Genomic DNA, 20,769 nt, shown 5'->3' with positions numbered 1-20,769 from the left:
ACCTAATTTACTACAAACTCGTCTTGGAATACCTAAATGAAAACACATACTAGTTTGCACACCAGAATGTTTTGCTACTATGGCCTAGTTTTAAGGTATTGTAGTTAAAAACTAATTTTCTCTCTTTTACAAAACTGTATTTGAAACCATTATTCAGGTTCACATTGTGCCTAAAAAGGCAACTTAATATCTCTTATGTAAATGACTGTTTACCAGACTGTCATATTTGTGATAAAAGATCAAAAATCCTTTCCATTTCTAAAACATGCGTATTTATAAAGCAGATTAGAAATGGGGCTCTATTGTTACCTAGGATCTCCTTTCTCATGCCTATTGTTCTGATGGACAATGGCTTATTCTGAACTACTTCCTCATCTTCCAGGAATATGGCAGACTAATTACATTGAAATGATCATTGGTCAGCTTCTCTCCATGTTGTATAACTTAAGGAAAATCCATTAACATTGTTTAAAATAAAAAATTTTTAGAAATATTTTATTGAATTTGCCTTAATCCCAAATCTAATAGACTAATTATTCTGGAATTGTTTTATCATTTTCTTTATAATCCAGTAGTACTCATGCAGACATCATTTTAACTAATCAGCCATAATGTAATGAGTAATTAAAATTATAGCCAGCTACAGGTGCTGTTGATTGTTAATCAATTATACACATAACGATTGCATATCTAATTGAAATACTGATTGAAGTATTGACAGTTACCCATAATTTCTTTCAAAAGTAAACTACCTCTTACTGGTCTTAAATTGGAATGAGTTATTGAGACTATGTTCTCAACAACTCTCTGAGTAGCTTCTCTGAACTTTAGTGGAAAATGGACCTGCACTTTCTTCATGTATAAATAAAATTGGTACAGTGGATCAGAATTGACCTGACTGGCTGTTGAATGAGTCAATGAATTTTAATTGGTTTATTTGCATATTAACAGGAAACATTCTGCAGATGGTTCTGTGGGTCCTGAGTATCCGAATTTGGCAAATTTGGGGACCATTATATAGGAGTGTAGCAGTCATTAAACACTGATAGAATCCCTGTTTTGTCAGGAGGCTGCGGTCGATATCACTGTCAACCTGCTGATCAGCCTTTACAGTAATTAATTAGCTCACATATTCCTTTGGAAAAATGATTGTTGAAATTCTCAAAACAGTCTAAAGCATAGAAAGGAGAATTCTGTCTGAACCATCATAACAAAACATTATCTCGTAGTTTCCAATCATTGAATCACGTGAATGGGAGGCAGCTTAGCAAGAGTAAGCAAAGTCTGGGTAAGATGATTTCATGATCCATCAAATAATGACCATTCTAATTTTAAGGCATAAACTCTGAATATAAAGCCAGAATTTATTTTCTGAAAAAGAGACCATAGTATGGTATGTCTGTTTAGCTTAGTAGATTTAGTAAGGCCAATCTATCAACATCATCATAGAATCTATCTCTGGAAATGACCATGCTCTTCAAGGAAAATGTTTTAGGCGAATATGCCCTTGTGCACCAGGTCTGTAACACAGCAGGCAATCAGGATGTTTAATGAATAAATTGATATAGTAATGTATGTAAATAATAGTAAGATTTACTTTAGGCATTAATCCAAAGAAAATAGATCATTAACAATCCAAAAAGATTTTTAATTTTAATTTTTTAAATCAGCTCTCCTCATTATTCATATCTCAGTGATGTTTCAGATGTAACAAGCGCAGAAACCTCTTCTTTCTGCTGCCATAATTCACCCGTTAGGCTACCTAAGAATTTTCAAGTACAGAATGAGATAAGGAAAAGAAACTTGGAAAAAAACACAACTTGGAAATCTTAACTCAAAGAGTTCTCTCTTTTAAAAAGTGAGAATGGTTTAGGCTCTGTATTTGAGAAGAAGGGATCTGAAAATCCAAGCAAATGCTATTATTTATCGAAAGTAGCAGAAGTGAAAAACATAAGGACTGCTATTATTCTGTCTAGTGGTGTGGTGTGTCATTTATGAAAACATTGTGTATCTCATTGTTTTTAGTCTGGCAACTCTATTGACACCTGGACATTAATGGTTTGGGTGTAAACTGTAAATAGCAAATTATATTATTGACCTGTCTTCTGGTATTACCTGAAGACTACAATTGAGAACAGTTCCACTTACTTCATCCTTGGAAGGAATATTTCTCAAACCTTCATTTCCAATAAGAAAGCACCACAGAACACCTGTGATTCTGGAGACAACCAGCCGTTAATATGAGTTACGTGAATCTGACCTATAATCTCACCTGACATGTGGAACTCAAATATTTTCCCTTATTTCTCCAACACAATTAAAATATTTAGTCTCACTTAATTTTATGAGACATAAATAGCTATGTAAGTACTCTGTAATTACTGTACATTGTAACAAATGACCTCATAAGTACATTGTAATGTCCCATGTAATTACATGGTAAGTCATGTCTTTGAGATGGCTGCTCTGAGATTGAAAGCCTGCTGGTTTCAGAGATTAATTACTTAGGGCCTAATTTGACCGTGTGCTTGAAGATATGCCTCTGTTAAATAGCTGCGTCTGCATTTAAAAAAAATGTTTCATACTAAGGTTTTATTCCCTTATTTAATACAGACTCACTGTTTATCCCTAAATATTGGACATGTCTAAACTTTGATATGTGTAAAAGCAAAAAAGGCTTGTTCTATACAGGGTGAGACTGATTTGCAATCATATTTCTTCCATCAAACATTAGACGGAAATTGTTTTTGCGACAATAATTTTAGAGGTTCTGGTTTTATTACTCTAAAAATCATGGTGTTGTAAAAATTATGGTTTTTATTCTTTTATTGAGCAATGTACAACATTTAAACTAAGTTTCATTATTTCCAGACCAAGTTAGTATATCATGATCATTTTAGCATGAGTGCATTATTGCAATACCCTGAATTCCAACTGGTCATTCTTGATAAATGCATTTTATCTCATACGTGAAAGAATTTTCATAAGGCTCAAATCAGTACTTAAACTCTTATCTCTTTGGCTCAGGGTGCTTAAATATCTGATGAAATCAATTTTCCTGAAGTTACCCCATTCAACTTACTGCTCAAATAGTATCCTGGTTTCTATATTCTAAAACAAAAAAAAGAATGGGAAATAAGTGAGCACTGTATTTTCTGCCTTAAGTTATATATTGGTCTATTTTCTTGTACCTTTCAAGGGTATAATTTTACACATAACTCCCCTGATGTATTTGTGTTCTGGTTTTCAGAACTCTAGTTCCTGCATCAAGGCTATCTTATTGCTTTTAGTAGCTTTATTGAGTAGACATGAATAGTGTGAGAAAGGATTTAGCGATATGAAAGAGTTAATGAGCCTCCCTAAACATCCAGCTCACTTCCAGGGAATGACTTAAGACTGGAGAATAAAGAGTATTGATACGGACAAATTTTGAAATGTATTACTCGTAAGATCGCTTTATCATGAACTCTAGGGAACAATCAAATTGCTTTATTGTAATGGAATTTTGTTGAAATGTGCATACTGCCTAGAAATTACATTCCCAGTTTCTAGGACCTAAAAGAGAACAGGCCTGGCTACTAGGGTATACATAGCAAATTATAACATGAAAAAAGTGCTATTTTAAATTCAGGAGTTCACAAAAAGAAGATGCTAGGTACACAGCAATTCTACCTCTTTTTTTTTCTCTTCGTTTTTCTTTAGGCTGGACTCTTATTTTACATTTGTGGGTGATTTGTTGGTTGGTTTAGGAGTATTTGGTTAATTTTATTTAGTTGGCCAAGAAAGCCTTGACCTACAGAAACGATTGATTTGTCTTTATTTTGCTTTCAGTAATTGAGACCATACATAGTTACATGCCTGAGAATCAACTCCAGCAAGGGTTTGGTAATAATGGAGAAAGCACTGTTTCTGTGGGCCACTCATCAGAATATGATAAAATCAACATAAAGCAATCACCTCTTCACCACTGAATGGTTTTCGAGTGGCAAAGAAAGTTGTTTCCCAGGGAAATGTAATCTAGTTGCTGTGATCAGTTGAAGTGCTTTTGGAGATAACTCAGACTCATTGAGAACCATTCATTCATTTGTTTGTTTTTATGTCTTCAATACCTAATCATGTTTGTCCAAAGTGACCTGATGACTCAGTTCTTTGAAAATTTGCTCAGTTTTCAATGCCCTTTTGTGTAATTCAAAACAGGTGTACATTCTACCACTACTATTGCTAGTAATAAGTATAATTATAAACTTAAAAATTTTAAATAAGAGTAAAACTTTGAATTTTGCAGTGTTTTCAAGTTTCTAAGCCCTTTCTCATTGATCACCTCTCAACAACTAGGTGGTAGATAGGGAAGGCCCTCTTATGTCAATTGGTGCAGTTAGGTAACAACTCCTAATGTCCCTTAGCAAATTAGTGAAAAGCTGAGGGTGGAACAGGATACTTCCTGTCATCCATCTTGTTATATTTCTTGAATAACTTTTATTTGCAGAACACTATTCTCTCTTTCTCTAAACAGCAATTCAAAACTGCATGCTAGACAGAACATCAAATAAGATTTTCTAAGCACTAGCTATAAGAATTAAGGAGATCCCAGTATAGTTCCATGTACCTGTGCCTGATATTTGAGCTTTATTTAACATTTGGAGTCAAGTCTGAAAGAGATGACCAGTGTTTATTGTACAGAATGGGCATGCAAGTTTGGGACCAGTGTTGAACTAGCCACACCTCTCAAAAACACTCTCCAGACCACCGTAAGCTATTGTCCACTCTTCTCCTAATAGAACTCTAAGCCTCCTATTTAAATAACTGAAGAAATATTTTTTAAAAGTTACTTTGCAAGTATGCAACATACTAGCCTACCAGACTGCTACATTGTCAGTATACATGGGCTACCCTTTGTCTTCTTAGACAGTGATGGATTGAGGATCTCACAGTGAAGATTTGGAAACATATTTGACCTTAATTTACTGGTTCAAGGCCCCTGTGCTTCTAAAATGAAGTAGGTTAAGTAAGTCATAAGCTTCCCCTTTTTTCCTTGGGCTTGTGAAAGTTGAGCTCTCAGAATTTGATGAAAGGAGTAAAGTGGTGGCATGTCAGTTTCCCAGCATCAATTTAAATATAGCCCAGTTTACCTTAGCTAAGAAATATTAAAATGGAACTTATACTAAATGGAGCATTTTCCAGATGACCTTTCTTATAGTTTGTGAATGTGCCCATTATATACCCTGAAGAAGACAGATCTGTGGGATGAATGGGTATGGCATTAAGGGCCATTGTCAGGAGGGTTGTGTCCCTAAACTGGAGTAAGTAAGGTGATTAGGGATGTTCCTTCAGGAAGACTGGTCACAGTATGAAGAGAAACAGAAAGGTAGATGACAGTTGTCTCTGATGGGTGGTGTCAGAAAGGGCTGATGACGCACTTCAGGTGGTGAATCACAAGGCCAGTGGGTCTGGGCAGTTGAGAGTATGAAAGCAGATAACATGCCTAGATTCAGAGAGGCAAGTAAATATTGTCAGGAAAGTCTGCCAACCTCTGACAAATTCACAAAGGAGACACTATCCACTGGAGGACTCAGTCTAGGATGCCTTGGAGGTGGATGAACCAAGCAGATTAACAAGGCAAAGGAACATTCACAAAAAAGCATGGCAACATCCCTACCAGAGAAACCTGGTTACTAAAACTGGGACCCAAATCAAAGTGAATTTGCAGTATTTTATTTGAAGTTGAGCAACCTGAGAAATTTGTCCCAGTGTGGCTTAGTATATTACATAATCAGGGACAGGAATTTTCCAAAGTAGTTCAAGTAGAGCTTAATTTCAAGATAGCAGTCCCACTGGCACTAGCTGTGAGGAGTAGGAGCCACCAGAGCAGAGATAAAGGGGGGACTATTTTACAACTAAATAAACCTAGTGATGAAAAAATGTTTGTATTATTTCAGAGTCATTATATAAGATCACAACAGGTTAGCTTTCCTTTTTCAATAAAACAAAGCAATGTTCTTGCCTGAATTTAAGACATGTTCATAAAATTTTATTTAAAATCACGTATTACTCAATTTGTATATAACCATACTTTTATTATTGCACAGATATTAAACTTAAACTTTATGTGGTACTGGCAGACTCCACTCTGGAAATATGTCACACAAAGTGTTTTCTTACATGGATTTAGGTCATTTTGGGTAACAGTTGCTTACATGAACCCAAGAATGTCCATTATAGTATGCTACCCAAATTTCTAACTTTGCTTATCACAAGAGATGGAGTTTTTATGATAGTAAAGTGAAAACATGTCAGATCTGCAAGAATAGTATATAACTGCAGGAAAAAAATTTATACACCTTTATAATACCTTATTGACATTTTATCAAATCCATACTTGGTTAGAGCCATCAAGTATATAGGTTTACAAAAAAAGCGAAACTTTTTGTGGAAATTGTTCACAAAATTATGTACATAATAGAGCTTAAAATACTGTTTTATTAATTAATTTCTATTCCAGTTTGAAGCTCAAATAGACATTTTCAGCATCGATTGAAATGTTCACCAAGTATTTGGATACATATCAAAGGTTAAATATTAAATGTTTTTATATAATTTTGATATTATTAAGATATGATTTACTCTAAACCATAAAATTAGAAAAATGCCTTTCGCAATATTATCTAGAATATTATCAATATGGATAGCCTTTGTTTCTACATCCTCTGTGAATTGTCATTATTGATGCTACCAGCAGGTCCAGTGAACTCTTTTTGAAAGTAGATTATTTTTCAGACAACCTTATCACATAAATGCATTATCATCTACCAAGTTGCTTATGCCAGAAACCTAGGAGTCATTCTTGATGACTTTTCCTCCTTTACACTTGACAGTCAATAAATCACCAAGTGCTGTCAAGTCTACCTCCAAAAATAGATATTGTTTCTCTTCACTTTTCTGCCTTCCTTTAGTCTCCACCCTTTTCCAAGGTCTCTACCACCCACACCTAAAGGTTCTATTGGCTACAACAAGAAATTTGACTAATATTTTACAGAGTACATTTCTCAATAAATATTCATGGAAGAAAAGGAGTTTAAAGAGTGTTGCTAGGTAATTTATCCCTCTCAGTGCCCCTTTTGATTTCCAGAAGAAAAATTGTTGAGTCAGCACACAAACAAGTAGTCCACATTCTAAGCATTGTTACTGTACATGGTATTTCTTGATTCTCCTTCCTACCCTTGTTTCCTTTTGCCTTTCTTTATTCTCTGCTTCTTTATCTCTTAATCTCTTGCTCTCTTGCCCTCTCTTTTTCTTTTCCTCTTTCCTCCCTTAAAGTATTGATATTTACAATTTACTGCATGATTATTGTGCACCAGCACTCTGATGGAACGTCTAAGCATGTTTACACTGACTTTCTTAATCTGTACCACGAGCCTTTGAGGTTGGCCCTGTTATTAGTTCATAATGCATATGAGAAAACTTGGGCTCAGAGAGCTTTAGTGGCTCCTTCACTGGTAAGGATCTGACTGACATGGGTGTGAGCAGTGTGACACTGGAGGCATGAGGATCAATTACTTAGCTATGGCTGTATTCTGGGTGATGGTAAATTATGTTCTGAATTAGGGCAGTGGCAGAGGGAATGTAAGGGTATGCATGGGGGACACAATGAAACCAGGTTTTTTAGAAGTGCTGATGGGCTCTTTTTAATAAAATCTGTAGAGCCTCATGAGTACTGAAAGCATATTTCATTCTTCAAGGAAGTTCACATGAGATTCAACAAGTTCCCATACATACAGAAGAGAAATAAGGGGCAGAGTCTAAAACTGACTTTCAGTTAAGTGTCAAGATCCTTAGATTTCTGCTGTGTTTCAACCAAGGTGTTCTTATTTGCTGCAAGGATCTTCTTTCAAATGGTGCCCTCCAATTCCCTTCTATGGGAATGCTATCTAGATAAAACCGCTGGGGGGAAGAAAAAAAAGGCTCTCCCAGGGCATTAAATCTATTATAAAAGGTAGATGGTGGACTGCCAGGAGATTCTGAGACCACAGCTTTGCTGAAGGCAGTCCAATATAATGCTCAAAAACTCTGGGTTTGGACTTAATATAGAACGGAGTTCAAATCCTGGCTTTGTCACGCTTAGTTATAAGACCTTAGGCAGGCTTCTTAATGTCTTATGTAAAACAAGAGTAATGGTACTTTACTCTCAAAAATTATAATGCATTATCAGCTGCTTAGTGATTGTATGGTGTCAAAATATATGTCTTCAATCAATATGACTCCTCAAAACTCTAAAAGATATTCATTATCAGCTCAAATCTAGACTGTATCCTGGTGATTAAGGCCTTATTCCAAACTTGTCACTTAGACCTTTCAAAGTCTCAGCAGAAATTCTTGCTTTGTAGCCTTTTTATCATCCTTGGTGTATCACACCCATTTCCAAGAAGTAGAGCTCTTGATCCATCTCTGCTCTTAGCCAGGCCCACCTTGAGGCCAGACTCCTTGTCCAATCTTCATCAGACTGGGATCCTCAAGAACTGTCAATTTGTCTTATCCATCATTGTATACCCACCCTTGTACAGTGTTCTTCATGAAATAGGCATTTGATGACTGAAATCTTGTATTAACTTTGGTTTACAATGTGTCTTTTCGTCGTTGACCCACTAAGCAGATTCTCAATAAATACTCAGTTGGGGAAAAAAAAAAAAAGACTCTCTACTACGGTAACTGAATGTTTTAAGAGGGACTGGTCTTCCTCTGCAATTCACCCCAGAGAGAATAAGGCAAGATGTAAGTGTGCAATGTGATATGTGGAACTGAAAACAGAAGTTGATGAAATGTGGCTTCTGAAAAAAAAAATGAGGGTGTGGTAGTGAGCTTATCAATGTTTTTTTCTGTTTTCTTAGTTACTATGTATGCACATCTAGAGTGAAGGAAGAATTAAGGAGTGGATTAATGTAGCCCATGAGAAGGATAATACCACATCACCAAATTGGATAGGGTTATCTCAGACAGTTAGGAAATAATGGCCAACGAGATCCTTTCTCATTAAACCTAACTGCTCTCCACCATGCTTATTTTTAAACAAATTCATTTTTGTGGTAACCAAAGAGGGGATTGAGGGATTTGGAGAAGTTAAGTTTTGCAGTTCTTTTTTGCCAAATCTGAAAAAAAAAATGAAATTAATCCTTGATTCAAGATAAAACACTGCAACACTGGAAAAGGATTACTTTCTCGCTTTCAAGTAATAAAAGGGCCAAGAGTCAAGTCACAGCTACTAGAATTGATTTTTCAAAAGTCAAGGACACGTGTTAAGTACTTTTAATAAAAATCATTACCAGGCTTGCCCATGAAGACTAGGTTGTGACAGCTTTAGGTGGCTTGGTGAGGGGATGGGCAATAAAATCTGAGCCACTGAGCACTGACAGTACAAGTCTCATAGAGAAAATAAGATACATTATACCACGGAATAAGAAAAAGTTACTGAACACTTTCATTTAATTTCAAAGTACAGTATAATTTGGGACATCCTGCCATATCATCTGCAGAAGAACCTGCACAGAATCTATTTGATCTTTGCAATCTGCTTCTGATTGCTTGAAATCAATCAGAAAGCATAAAAGATGCTAATAAACTTAGCTGCTACCCACATATGAAGATGAATAAAAATGATGAAATTACTTCCAAAGATGAATAATAACCATTGAGGGGTTCACCTCCAGGCATGCAGAGCATATACCTGATTCTATTCATTAATTGCTGCCAGGCATTGATATTGGTATTGGTCATGTGGGAATAATTTATGCAATCACTGGAAGTCCTCAAATATGATAAAGAAAAATTATTATCTGTCAAAAACTAAGTATTGTTCATGTAATCATTAATATAATTAAAATCTCCAGGCTTATCAAGTGATTTACAATCATTTGGTAGATGTACTAAGCACAATTATTCTCCCATTTTCAATATGTGCATTGAGATTGAGGTCATTTATAAGACATGAGAGGTCACTCAGCAAAGTTATAGCAAAGCATTAACTCATAAGTTTTGCCTCTTGGTCTAAGACCTTCATTTTTCTTTAAATTTTCTGTTTAAATTTAAATTTGTCTTTAAAAAAACAAGCTCATAGTCCTTAGAAAATGACCCTTCTTGATTTGCCAAGGACTACTAATGGGAAGGCCTATTGGATGTATTAAAAACTAATTACTTAAATTCAGTTTTAAGAATATTTTGATAGGAGAATTTAGGTGAACAGAATTTCCAAGTAGTTGCTCTATGATTATTTATTTTAGTATGAAATAATAAAAAGGACCTTTGACTCAGTAGTCTGATAATCGCCCTGTGATGATACAAGGTGACTTCTGCTTATTCATTTAACTCTGTGCCTCAATTACCTCCTTTATAAAATTGTAAAATGGTGAAAATATCAGCCATGACTATCTTGAAGCATTGAAAACTAAAAATAAGATGTGTAGTGGAGTATAAATATAAGGTAGTCATTCAATCTGGTTTTCTTTACTAGTGTCTAAACACTTAAGAGCAAAGAACACATCCACACATGTGCATGTATGTGCATGTGTGCCACGCATGTGCATGTATGTGCATGTGTGGAGGGGGGAGATGAGGTGTATGTATGTGTGCGTGTGTGTGGGTGCGTGCGTATTTAAGGCTGTGCATTCTTTGGGTGCCGAGTACAATGTATTGTTATTTTATTCATTAGTTTGTCTTTCTTAAATGAGCACATTGATCTAACCATATGTTTCCTTAGCATGGCCTAAAAATACTGATTTTTTTTTCCATCTGCCTTTGCATTACGTTGTCCTACGTGTCCCATTTACTGTAGCCACTGTAGCAATTACTTGACCTTTACTTAAAGAGGCTCTACACTGTCATGACACCTTGAACTTGCTCCTGATATTTACTCTGTCTTAAATATCTTATCTATCCCCTCCTTGAAGTCCTATTCACACTTGAAGGATGGGCTCCTTGTCAAGTCTTTTTTGACCGCATGACACAGAATTAATCTCTCCCTCTATTATATTTCCACTGTATTTTCTGGGATTATCTATTCTAGCATTTAGCAGTTTGTTTTCATTATGAGTTTATGTCTCTGTTTCCTCAGCCAGAATGAATGTACTATCATGATTCATTTGAGTGTTTCCATAGTCCCAAAGACAGTGCTTGTAACACAGCAGAGATATAGTTAATATATTTTGAATGAATAATAACTGAATGAATTAGACTCTCAGGCTTTGGAACTCCCATGAGAGGCAACATTAAATAGTAAAGAATGCCAGCTTCAAACTGGAATTATCTCAGTTCGTGTCCTGCCTCTATCACTTACTGCCACGTGGTTTCAAGTTACTTAACCATTCTATGTCCCCACTGACATGATTGTACAAAGGGCATAAAGACAGACTTAACTCACTGGGTCACTGTTGAGGATAAAATCATAGCTCACATAGATATGTGCGGTGCCTAGACCATTTCCAGGTCTAGAGTAAATGCAAAAAAAAGTGTTAACAAGTATTAATAAGAGTGGTACTTAGCTTCTCACATTTAAAGGGCAATGGGGGTGAAGTAAATGATTTCAGTAGTGCCATACTCTTTCAAGTATATTCTAACAACTTAAATAATCAGATTAATTTTATTTAGCTAAGTTCCTTTAAAATTATTAAACTATGTTTATTATATAATTATATTTGATCCTTACTATTTGTAGAGTCTATATGTGCAAATTCACCTACCTGCTAAAATTTATTTGTATCCCAAAATCAATACCCACAGTATCTTTACAGTCATTTGCAGACTTGTGCACATGTGGAACAGTGAAAACTTTGAGTCTCCAGGAGCACATGTTCCCAGCTGAGGCTGAACAAGGAGATGCTCTGTTTTCTTGTTTCAGTTCTCATATTGTAACCAAGTGTCCCTTTTGTGGTCAAATAAATGCCCAAATAAAATACCACATTTTTTGCCCCCCCCCTTTTTTTTTTTTTGCTTTCTGTTGGCGATTTTGCTGTTTAAAATGGTCCCCAAGTGTAGAGCTCAAGTGTTGTCTCGTGTTCCTAAGTGCAAAAAAATTGTGATGTACCTTAAGGAGAAATACATATATTAAATAAAGTCCATTCAGACATGCATTATAGTACGGTTGGCCATGAGTTCAATGTTAATGAATCAACGATGATATTAAGTAAGGTGCCTTTAAACAGGAACATGTATAAAACAAGGTGATGTATTGAAGAGTTGACAAAAATGTTGTGACCAAAATCTCACAAGAACCTAAACCTGTATTTTCCCTAGGAACAATATTACAGTATTCCCAAATTCAGTGTTTGCAGTGCCATTACAGAAAATAACTACTGCAAATGATGAGAATTGACTAGACTTGGCATGTTCTTTGAAATTTTTTTAAATGCTGAGCAAATAACTGTGCCTTTAGATAATTTCTTAAATCCTTTTACAGAAATTTAATCATTTGTAGAGAGCTAGCTAATTTGTAGCAGATCTGGAAGAAGGGTCTCAAAACCCCATCTCCCTGGAGATCACTTCTCTGCCTCTGCTACACCCACATAATTGAAACAATGTCAAAGTGGCCTTGGGTTGTGGGCTAAGAGCTCAGAAGTCCATTCCTTGACATTGTGTTCAGCCTCTTTCTGACAGTCATTTATTTCTCAATTGTTCTCAAAAGAACAACTCTGTGTGTTTATTTTTTAAAAAATGAATGTAAAATTTCATCAAAGTGTTACTATTGATGTATATATTTTTTAAGTTAAATAGTACCAATTAGGCTTATAACAAAAACCTGTCCCTCTCCAAACCTGTTCTCATTCCCTTTGGACTCCCATATCCAGCACTTTCAGTTGTTATTTCTTTTCTGGAATGTACCTTTAATGTTTCTCAGTAATGTGCTTTCAATGTCCCTTAATTCCCTAACTCTAATTCACCAGTTTTACAGATCATTTACTCCTATTGTTATGTCAGGATGCAGCACTCTGGCACACATCAATCCCATTTCCCTCCCCCAATCTTCTTCCTTTTCCCTTCCTTCTCCTTGTCCTCATTTTCCTTCTATTCATTCTTTTTCTTTGGTCAAGGTGTAATTATTGGGTTGGTCCAAAAGTTCGTTCAGTTAATGAATATGTTGTTCAATAAAGTTTTTGGTGAAAATGAAAAAATGTCTTATTTTACTTAAAATTTGGCCAACCCAATAATTGAAGTGCAATGTAGAAATCTCAAGTGTTCAGTTCCACGAGTGTATCAGCTTGTTAGGGCTGTCATAACAAATTCCACAGACTGGGTGGCTTAAATCACAAGTATTTATTCTCTCACAGTTCTGAAGGCTAGAAGTCCAAGATCAAGGTGTTGGCAGAGTTGTTTCTTCTGAGTTCTCTCTCCTTGACTTATAGATGGCTGTCTTCCTCCAGTGTCTTCACACGGTCTTCCTCAGTGTGTGTCTGTTCTAATATCCTTTTCTTATAATGATACCAGTCATATTGGATTAGCGCCCACACTAATGACCTCATCTAACCTTCATTGCCTATTTTAAAGCCCTCAATCACATTCTGAAGTACTGGGGATTAGGATATCAATATATGAATTTGGGGTTTTGGAGGGCAGGGGGCAATATTCAGCCCATAGCAATGTGTTTTGACAATTGTATCCACCCATGTAACAGACATGAACTAAGATGCAGTTTTATTACCCCAAAAAGTCTCTTTGTACCCATATCCAATCAATCTTCCAGTGAAGTTGCCATAGGCAACTACTTTTCTGATTTGTATTACTGTAGATTAGTTTTATCTATTCTTGAATTTCTCATATCAATGGAATTATGCAGTATGTACTTTTTTGAGTCTGGTGTCTTATCAAATCCAATCTTATATCATATTGCTATTTTCCTCACTATCTTCTGAGAATTCCATATTTCTCTTTCTGATTTGGATCTCTGTTGGATTTCAACTCTTTTCCTTTCTTAGTTGGCACTCTCATTTTCCTGGAGCATACCGTCATTAACCTCCTGATAAAGGGTACACAGATGGATATCTTTGAGGCCACTCATATCTGAAATATCCCTATACTTATACTTATGCAAGTGTATGTTCTTATGCTTGTATTATAGTTTCCTCATACATCATAATTTATTTGGCTTGACATGGAATTCTAGGTTTAAATGTTTTCAAACATTAAATGTTTTTGAGAAATCTGATGCTATTCTTATTCCTGATTATGTTTTATGTACCCTTTTTCTTTCTTTCTTTTTTTTTTTTTTTTCTTCATTCTGGAAGCTTTTGGATCCTCCCTCCCCCATGAGGCTCTAGTGTTTCACATAATATGCTTTAATGTGGTTCTTTTCATTTATTATGTTAGATATTCCATAATCCCTTTCAGAATGGGCTCTCAAGTGTTCCAGTTCTGCAAAGTTTTTATTGGGGAGGAGGATTTTTTTGTTTTTGGTTTTGGTTTGTTTTGTTTTTTCTAATTTACTGCCTTTTATTTTTCCTGTTCCTTCATTCTCTCGTCTTACTATTTGGGTGTCAGAAATTATGGACTAAACCTCTGATTTCTTATCTTTTCTCTCCAATTTCCTTTGATTATCTTTTTTCCCCAGTGAATTTTAGAAGGTGTCTATTAATTTATCTGCTAATCTATCTATTGAATATTTAATTTGTGCAGCCGAATTATAAATGTCATAAGCTTTTTAAAAATCTTTTCTTTTTCTTGTATTTTATCCTATTTATGGATGCAGTATCTTCTCTTTGATTATTAGGGTATTAATGACAGTTCTTTGGATCCTTTTTCCTTACACTAATGCTGTTTCCTTCAAGTGCCATTATGCTCTAATGTGTTTTTCTCTCTGTATGTTATGCCAAAGGCTTTGTTTTCAATGTCTGATAGTCTTAAATTACCAGTTTACATAAAAATGCAGTACTAAAAAGGTGATTATGAAGGGCAAACTCTAGTGCGTGAGTGGAGGTTATAAAGTGGGCTCCTCACTGTTGGGGGATTGATCAGGAACCTATCTGTTCTTTTCTCTTATTCTTTTAAATTTTGTCTAGAGAACAATTATCTGATATTCTGGCTGGGAAGTGTACACCTGGTTGCCATTGCTCTGGGTATCAGATGAAGGAAGAAGACTTGAGTGTCTTATGTCATTGACTTAACAACCCTTGCCCTCATCTCTATTCTCTCCTGTGCCTGGTGTCCCTGAGTCTGTGGCTTCTGTTTCAATATCCCTGGAGAATGAAGCTTCCAGCTACTCCAAAATCAGGGAGTGTTAGCAGACTGGTTTTGCAGAATGTGGTAGGACTTTCAATCCATCTTCTGTCTCAGAAACATAACTGTCCTGCTTTGTAAGGTATTTAGGAAGTGACAATTTCTAGTCTTCCCTGAATTTGGTCATGCCAATCACCTTGTTTTCATTAGTATCTCTTAAGGAGGTATTTAGGTTTCATCTCTCTCCTTTGGCTCAGTCACACTTTTCCTCATTTGCACCTTCAAAAAATTTGTTAACCTCTCTCATCCACTAGAGTCCTATTGTCTATTCCTCATGGGTTTATACCATTTCGAATATTTTACTGTCATTTTAGTGGCATTTACGAAGGAGAGATGATAATGCATGCAATCAACCAAATGAATTGTGTAAATTTGTCAAAATCAGACATAGAGTTGTAAGAATGGATTTAATTTGGTTCTAAGGGGTAATCCCTAACACTTCTTGCATCTCTGCCTTATTTGCACTTATGTTTGTGTCATTTCTTTGACCCTATCCTGTTGTCCTTCCTTTCTCCAATCTTTTAATTTACATCTATTATTTTACAGAGTATCAAAGTAAGCTGGCTGCCTCCTCCACCAGGAACACAAAATGGATTTATTACCGGTTATAAAATTCGACACAGAAAGACGACCCGCAGGGGTGAGATGGAAACACTGGAGCCAAACAACCTCTGGTACCTGTTCACAGGTTAGTGTTCACATGGTGTGGTCTTGGAAGGTTTTGATGAATTAAATGCCTCAGCAATAAAATATTTTTTGCTGGTAAAAAACTTACCATTTTTTCCCTGGTAAATGGCATGTACTGGTCTGAACGAGAATAGCCTTTATATTTTTAACTTGATATTCCCTGTAATGCTTTCACTACATATTTTGCTTCTGGATCATCATCTTAATAAACGTATCATTGAATTTTTATCCATATTAGTTTCTTAGTATTACTGGTTCAACAACTTCTGTTGTTAAATAATTTTTAACTGTTTAATAACTTTTAAAAGTCGTATAATCAAATGGTTCCAAGTATAAGTCATTTTGAGCCCCGTTCCCTCAAACTCCAGGAGTGAGAATGAGGTTGGAAAATGGAGAGGGAGTAGTTTGGGGAATAAAGAGAACAATTATTCTACTTTCCATAAATAAAAAAGTAAATTCACTTACGTAGCAATGTTGGTGGAACTCATAGTGGGTCAAAATTCTCTCTGAAAACTGGACCTAGTATCCACGTAGTACTTAGATAATTTTTTTTATTTTATAAGATTAATAATCATATATTTCCTTTAACTATTGGAACCATTAAAACATGTCAGTCCAGTTCCTGGAAAACAGAGACTGAGTCAGGCTTTCAAGTTAATGCATTTGGGGTGCAAGCCCAGGAAAGCAAGAGTGAGGGAACAAGGAAAATGAGCCAGGGAGGAAAATGAATCAAATAATGATGACATATTATTGAGCTCGCCCCAAGTTTAGAACAAACCCAGAGCTTGCTTGGCCTTGGTAGGGTATCACTAGAGAAGCTAATTGAACTACTGTGGCCCACAGAGGATGGCTGGATAGGAAGCATGAGCAGTTTCTCTCTTGTCTATCATTGGTCAAAGTAAGCCCACCAACAGGTTGTTAACCGTTTTGTACCTCCTGCAGACCCCCTGGGAAGCCAGCACTTCTGGTAAATGCACAAACATGGAATTCTCTCCTTGTCCTCAGCACTTTATGTGGTGATGGCTTGGTCTAGGGTAGCAGCAGCACTTGGGGCTGTATAGTACCAAAGAGAGCATGAACTAAGGGTTTGGAAAGCAAAGCATATAGCAGTGGCTCATGGCAAAAATTGGTGGGTCAAGTTGAGCATGTGTGTCATGGCACATAAACTGGGTGCATGACAACATGCAGATTAAAAATCATAACTTACAGAAAATGGATAAAGTAAACTGTGATCGCAGATGAGAATAAAGGAAAGTAACTCCTTATTTATTCCTTTCTCTGTATGAGGTACTCAGTAAATTTCCATCTGAAATCATAAAACACACACACAATTTAAGCTACTTGCTCAGCCTACAGTATGAGACTTGATAGAAACCTGGTTTTTCCCTTTAGGTTTTGCCTCTTATGCCTATAAAATGTTAATGTGATTGTGAGAGTGCTTCCAAAATAGATTACCAAAAATCACATTACTTGTTTTATATCTGGACAAAATCTCCTTGGAAGATATTGTTGAATCTAAGCGGAAGTTATGGCACTCTACCATTCCATTTAAAAAGCTTAAGGAAAGCCAAGATCCTGTCTTTTTCCTGGATAAAATGATGGGAAGAAGGTAAAAATAATTGAAGTGAGGCATATTTGCTCACTGGAATATTTGGTACAACATGTACATAGTTTACTTTAAAATAAATCACCAAAATTGAAAAATCTTGCTTTAAAAATTTTAGCATAATTCCTAAGAGTTAATATTTGAGTAGAAGAAGAGGCTCTAAGAATAATTTAATCCAAACCTTGTATTTTAATAGATATTGGCATTTGAAGCCCTGAAACTTTTTTTAATCATTGCTTTTCCTTCTGAAATGAAAAATATTAAAAATATAAAATAAACTTCTTTTTTATAAAATAATTAATTAAAATATGAGCATTCCAATAGAAAAACTAAGGACTGGATATTCAATTTACAGAGCTATAATTAGCCAACAAGCATAATAAAACGTTCAATCTCATTAGCAGAGAAATGTAAATTAAAACAAAAGTGAGTTAGCATTTTCCTTTGATTAAAGTAATAAAGATAAAAATGAATGATGATACACTGTTTTGGAAAGTGTACAAAAGAAACTCATATACTACTTGTGGGACAGAAAGTTTCTAGAATCTTTCTGGAAAGCAATGTGGAGATTTGTGTTATATACAGATGTATGTGTGTATATGTATGTGTATTCATAAATGTATGATTCAAGTTTCCAACTTCTAGGAGTTTGTTCCAATTCGGCAGACATATTTTTTTGCAAAGTTTTAAACTAAAAACATGTTCATTGCACCATTACTTTAATAGCAAATAACAAGAAAAAAAAAGACCCTAAGTATCTAACTATAGGCAGTTAACTAGAAAATTCAGACACAATCATATCAAGGGATACTGTATATCTATTGAGAATACTGTAATGTAAACATATTAAATTACATGTTAAATATTTAAAGCATGTTAAGTGAATAACTCAGTTTTAAATCAGTATTAAGCATGAGTCCATATTTATAAACCAAAAAATTCGTAAGAAAATATTTAGAATAATATGTTCTAAATATCAAAATATTAATAGTGATTATTGCTTACTTTTGTAACAATGAAATATGCATTTTAACTGCATATGTACAGTGAAAAACAAATAAAATGTCAAGACTCTGATGTTATATTGTAACTTTTGATTACCAAAATTGAAGATTTCCTACCACTGACTTTAACTGTATGCCCATTGAACAGCTAAGAAGGGACTGGGTCAAGAAAATAAATGAAGAATGACCTTACTGATATGAATTGTTTAGTATTTATGGGTTTTTTGCTAAATGGAATTTAACACATTCAGCTTAATATTATAAAGCCAAAATTTTGACTCTCTAAATATACAAATTTTAGGATTTTCTTTCGACGAAAAGCAAAATTGTTTAAAACGATAACTATATACAGCAGCAAGTTTTAGCCTCTTTACTATCAAAGATGCTATATTAGTCCTAGGGGGGTCATAACAAATTACCACAAATGTGGTGGCTTAAAAGAACAGATTTTTTTTTTTTTTTTTTTTTTTTTTCAGTTCAGGAGAAACCAGAAATCTGAAATTAAGGTGTCTGCAGGATTGTTTTCTTCTGGAGACTCTGAGAGAAAATGTCCCATGTTTGTCTTCTAACTTCTGATGGTTGCTGGCAGTCCTTGACATTCCTCAGCTTATAGATGCACCTCTCAGATCTCTGCCTCTATCTCTGTATCACTTCCTCTGTGTGTCTCTACATCTGTCTTCTTCTTATAAAGACACCATTCGTTGGGTATAGACTCTATAGTAATCCAGGATGATTCCATCTCAAGGTCCTAAGCTAATTATATCTGTTAAGACCATATTTCCAGGAAAGGCTATATTTGGATGTTCCAAGTATACAGTATTCTACTCACTAGACACCTTTCATTACTTTTCCTCTCAAGGACAATCATTTTGAATTATACCCTCCAATGAAACTTTAGTTATCCAAAAATAAACAATTCAGCCCTATATCTTTTATTCCTCTAAAATATATGGGGCAATTGACACTACTAATCAGCATAGGATAACCCATCTTCACTCTGGTTTAATATCATTCCAGTCAAAAGCAAAGAAATAGGATGAATTAATTAGCTTGTTATTGAAATGATGCACAAATGCCCCTTCCCATCTTTATAGATTTGTAGGACTCTGGACTCCAAACTTGAAACCTTTATTCAGAATGTTCCTTCTTCATTTCAATTGTTATAAAATGAATTTGAGAATGCAAACATAATCAGAGCAGTTATATTTGTAACTGTACTTGATATGTATTGCAAATAAGTCACACAGCCTTCATTTTTAATTTGAAATAAAGAATTACAAAGGCCCAGAGGATAGCCTCATCCTCTTAAAACATTAAAAACAAGTTTTGCAAAGCCTCTGCCTTCCTCTCCCCAGTTCTGTGTCCTGGCTTTAGTAATGCACATTGCATTCCTAGATGTAGTGGGAATGTCTTTCATGCTACAAAGCATCCAGGAATCAGGAAGTACTACACACTGGTTGATTGGCTGTGGTTTTGACTTGTCCCCAGGGTATATTTAGTAACTTACCCACTTTGTAGTAAGCGGAAGTAATTGATTTTCTAAATGAATCTTCAGCACTTTAAAATGTACAGGATCTGCCCCCATGTTTTCAATACCTGTAAAGTACATGGATATGTTGATTTGGCTGTTAGAAAATTGAAAATGCCAGAATGCTTCCTTTGGATGGTATAAATATTCAGGTGTAGAGACTCAAATATTGTTTTTTACAGTCTTCTATTTGTTTGGCAGTTGTTTTTTGTTGTGTGTGTTTTTTTACTAGGATAATGAGACATCTGCAATAACAAAGTAATTCAGAGTTATAACAAGGATTTTAAATCACTGCTGTCAATTTTATTGTGGGAACGCAAATCAACTAAATTTTAAAGTGCGGTTTTTAATTTTTGAGTGCTCTTCAGAGAAGGTTGTTTGGAACTGAATTTAAGAGTTTTCTCATGCTTCATGGCCAATATAAAAATAAATATAGTGGTAAATGTGCATTGGTGTTTTATGGACTAAAAAATTGCAATTTTATAACAAGGTTAGCATTAGGGGAATAAAGGGAAATTATATTGTTTGAATAATATATCATCTGTTGACCATAAGTTTTAAGAAACTAGAAAAGAACTGAAGAATTACAGATTTTGAAGGCACTTATTATTGGGGATAGAAACAGGCAGAAAACAGTCTGCTTTTAACAGTAGAATTTTTTTACAGCTAAGAAAAGCATTGCTACCTATACCATA

At 35.1% G+C, this 20,769-nt stretch overlaps 1 protein-coding gene across 1 annotated transcript in view; it reads left to right on the top strand.

Moving 5' to 3' along the window:
• The window catches only part of DCC (DCC netrin 1 receptor), a 1,191,297-nt gene that overhangs the window by 947,092 nt on the left and 223,436 nt on the right, over positions 1–20,769 (top strand). Inside the window, exon 13 of the mRNA XM_057527412.1 lies at positions 15,796–15,937. Coding sequence (XP_057383395.1) covers positions 15,796–15,937 — 142 coding nt within the window. The remainder of the gene's footprint in view (positions 1–15,795; positions 15,938–20,769) is intronic.

Source organism: Balaenoptera acutorostrata, chromosome 13, assembly GCF_949987535.1.
Source record: "Balaenoptera acutorostrata chromosome 13, mBalAcu1.1, whole genome shotgun sequence".
NCBI lineage: Eukaryota > Metazoa > Chordata > Mammalia > Artiodactyla > Balaenopteridae > Balaenoptera > Balaenoptera acutorostrata.
The sequence above is the reverse complement of the archived record's forward strand: the minus strand, read 5'-3'. Positions and strand labels throughout refer to the sequence as shown.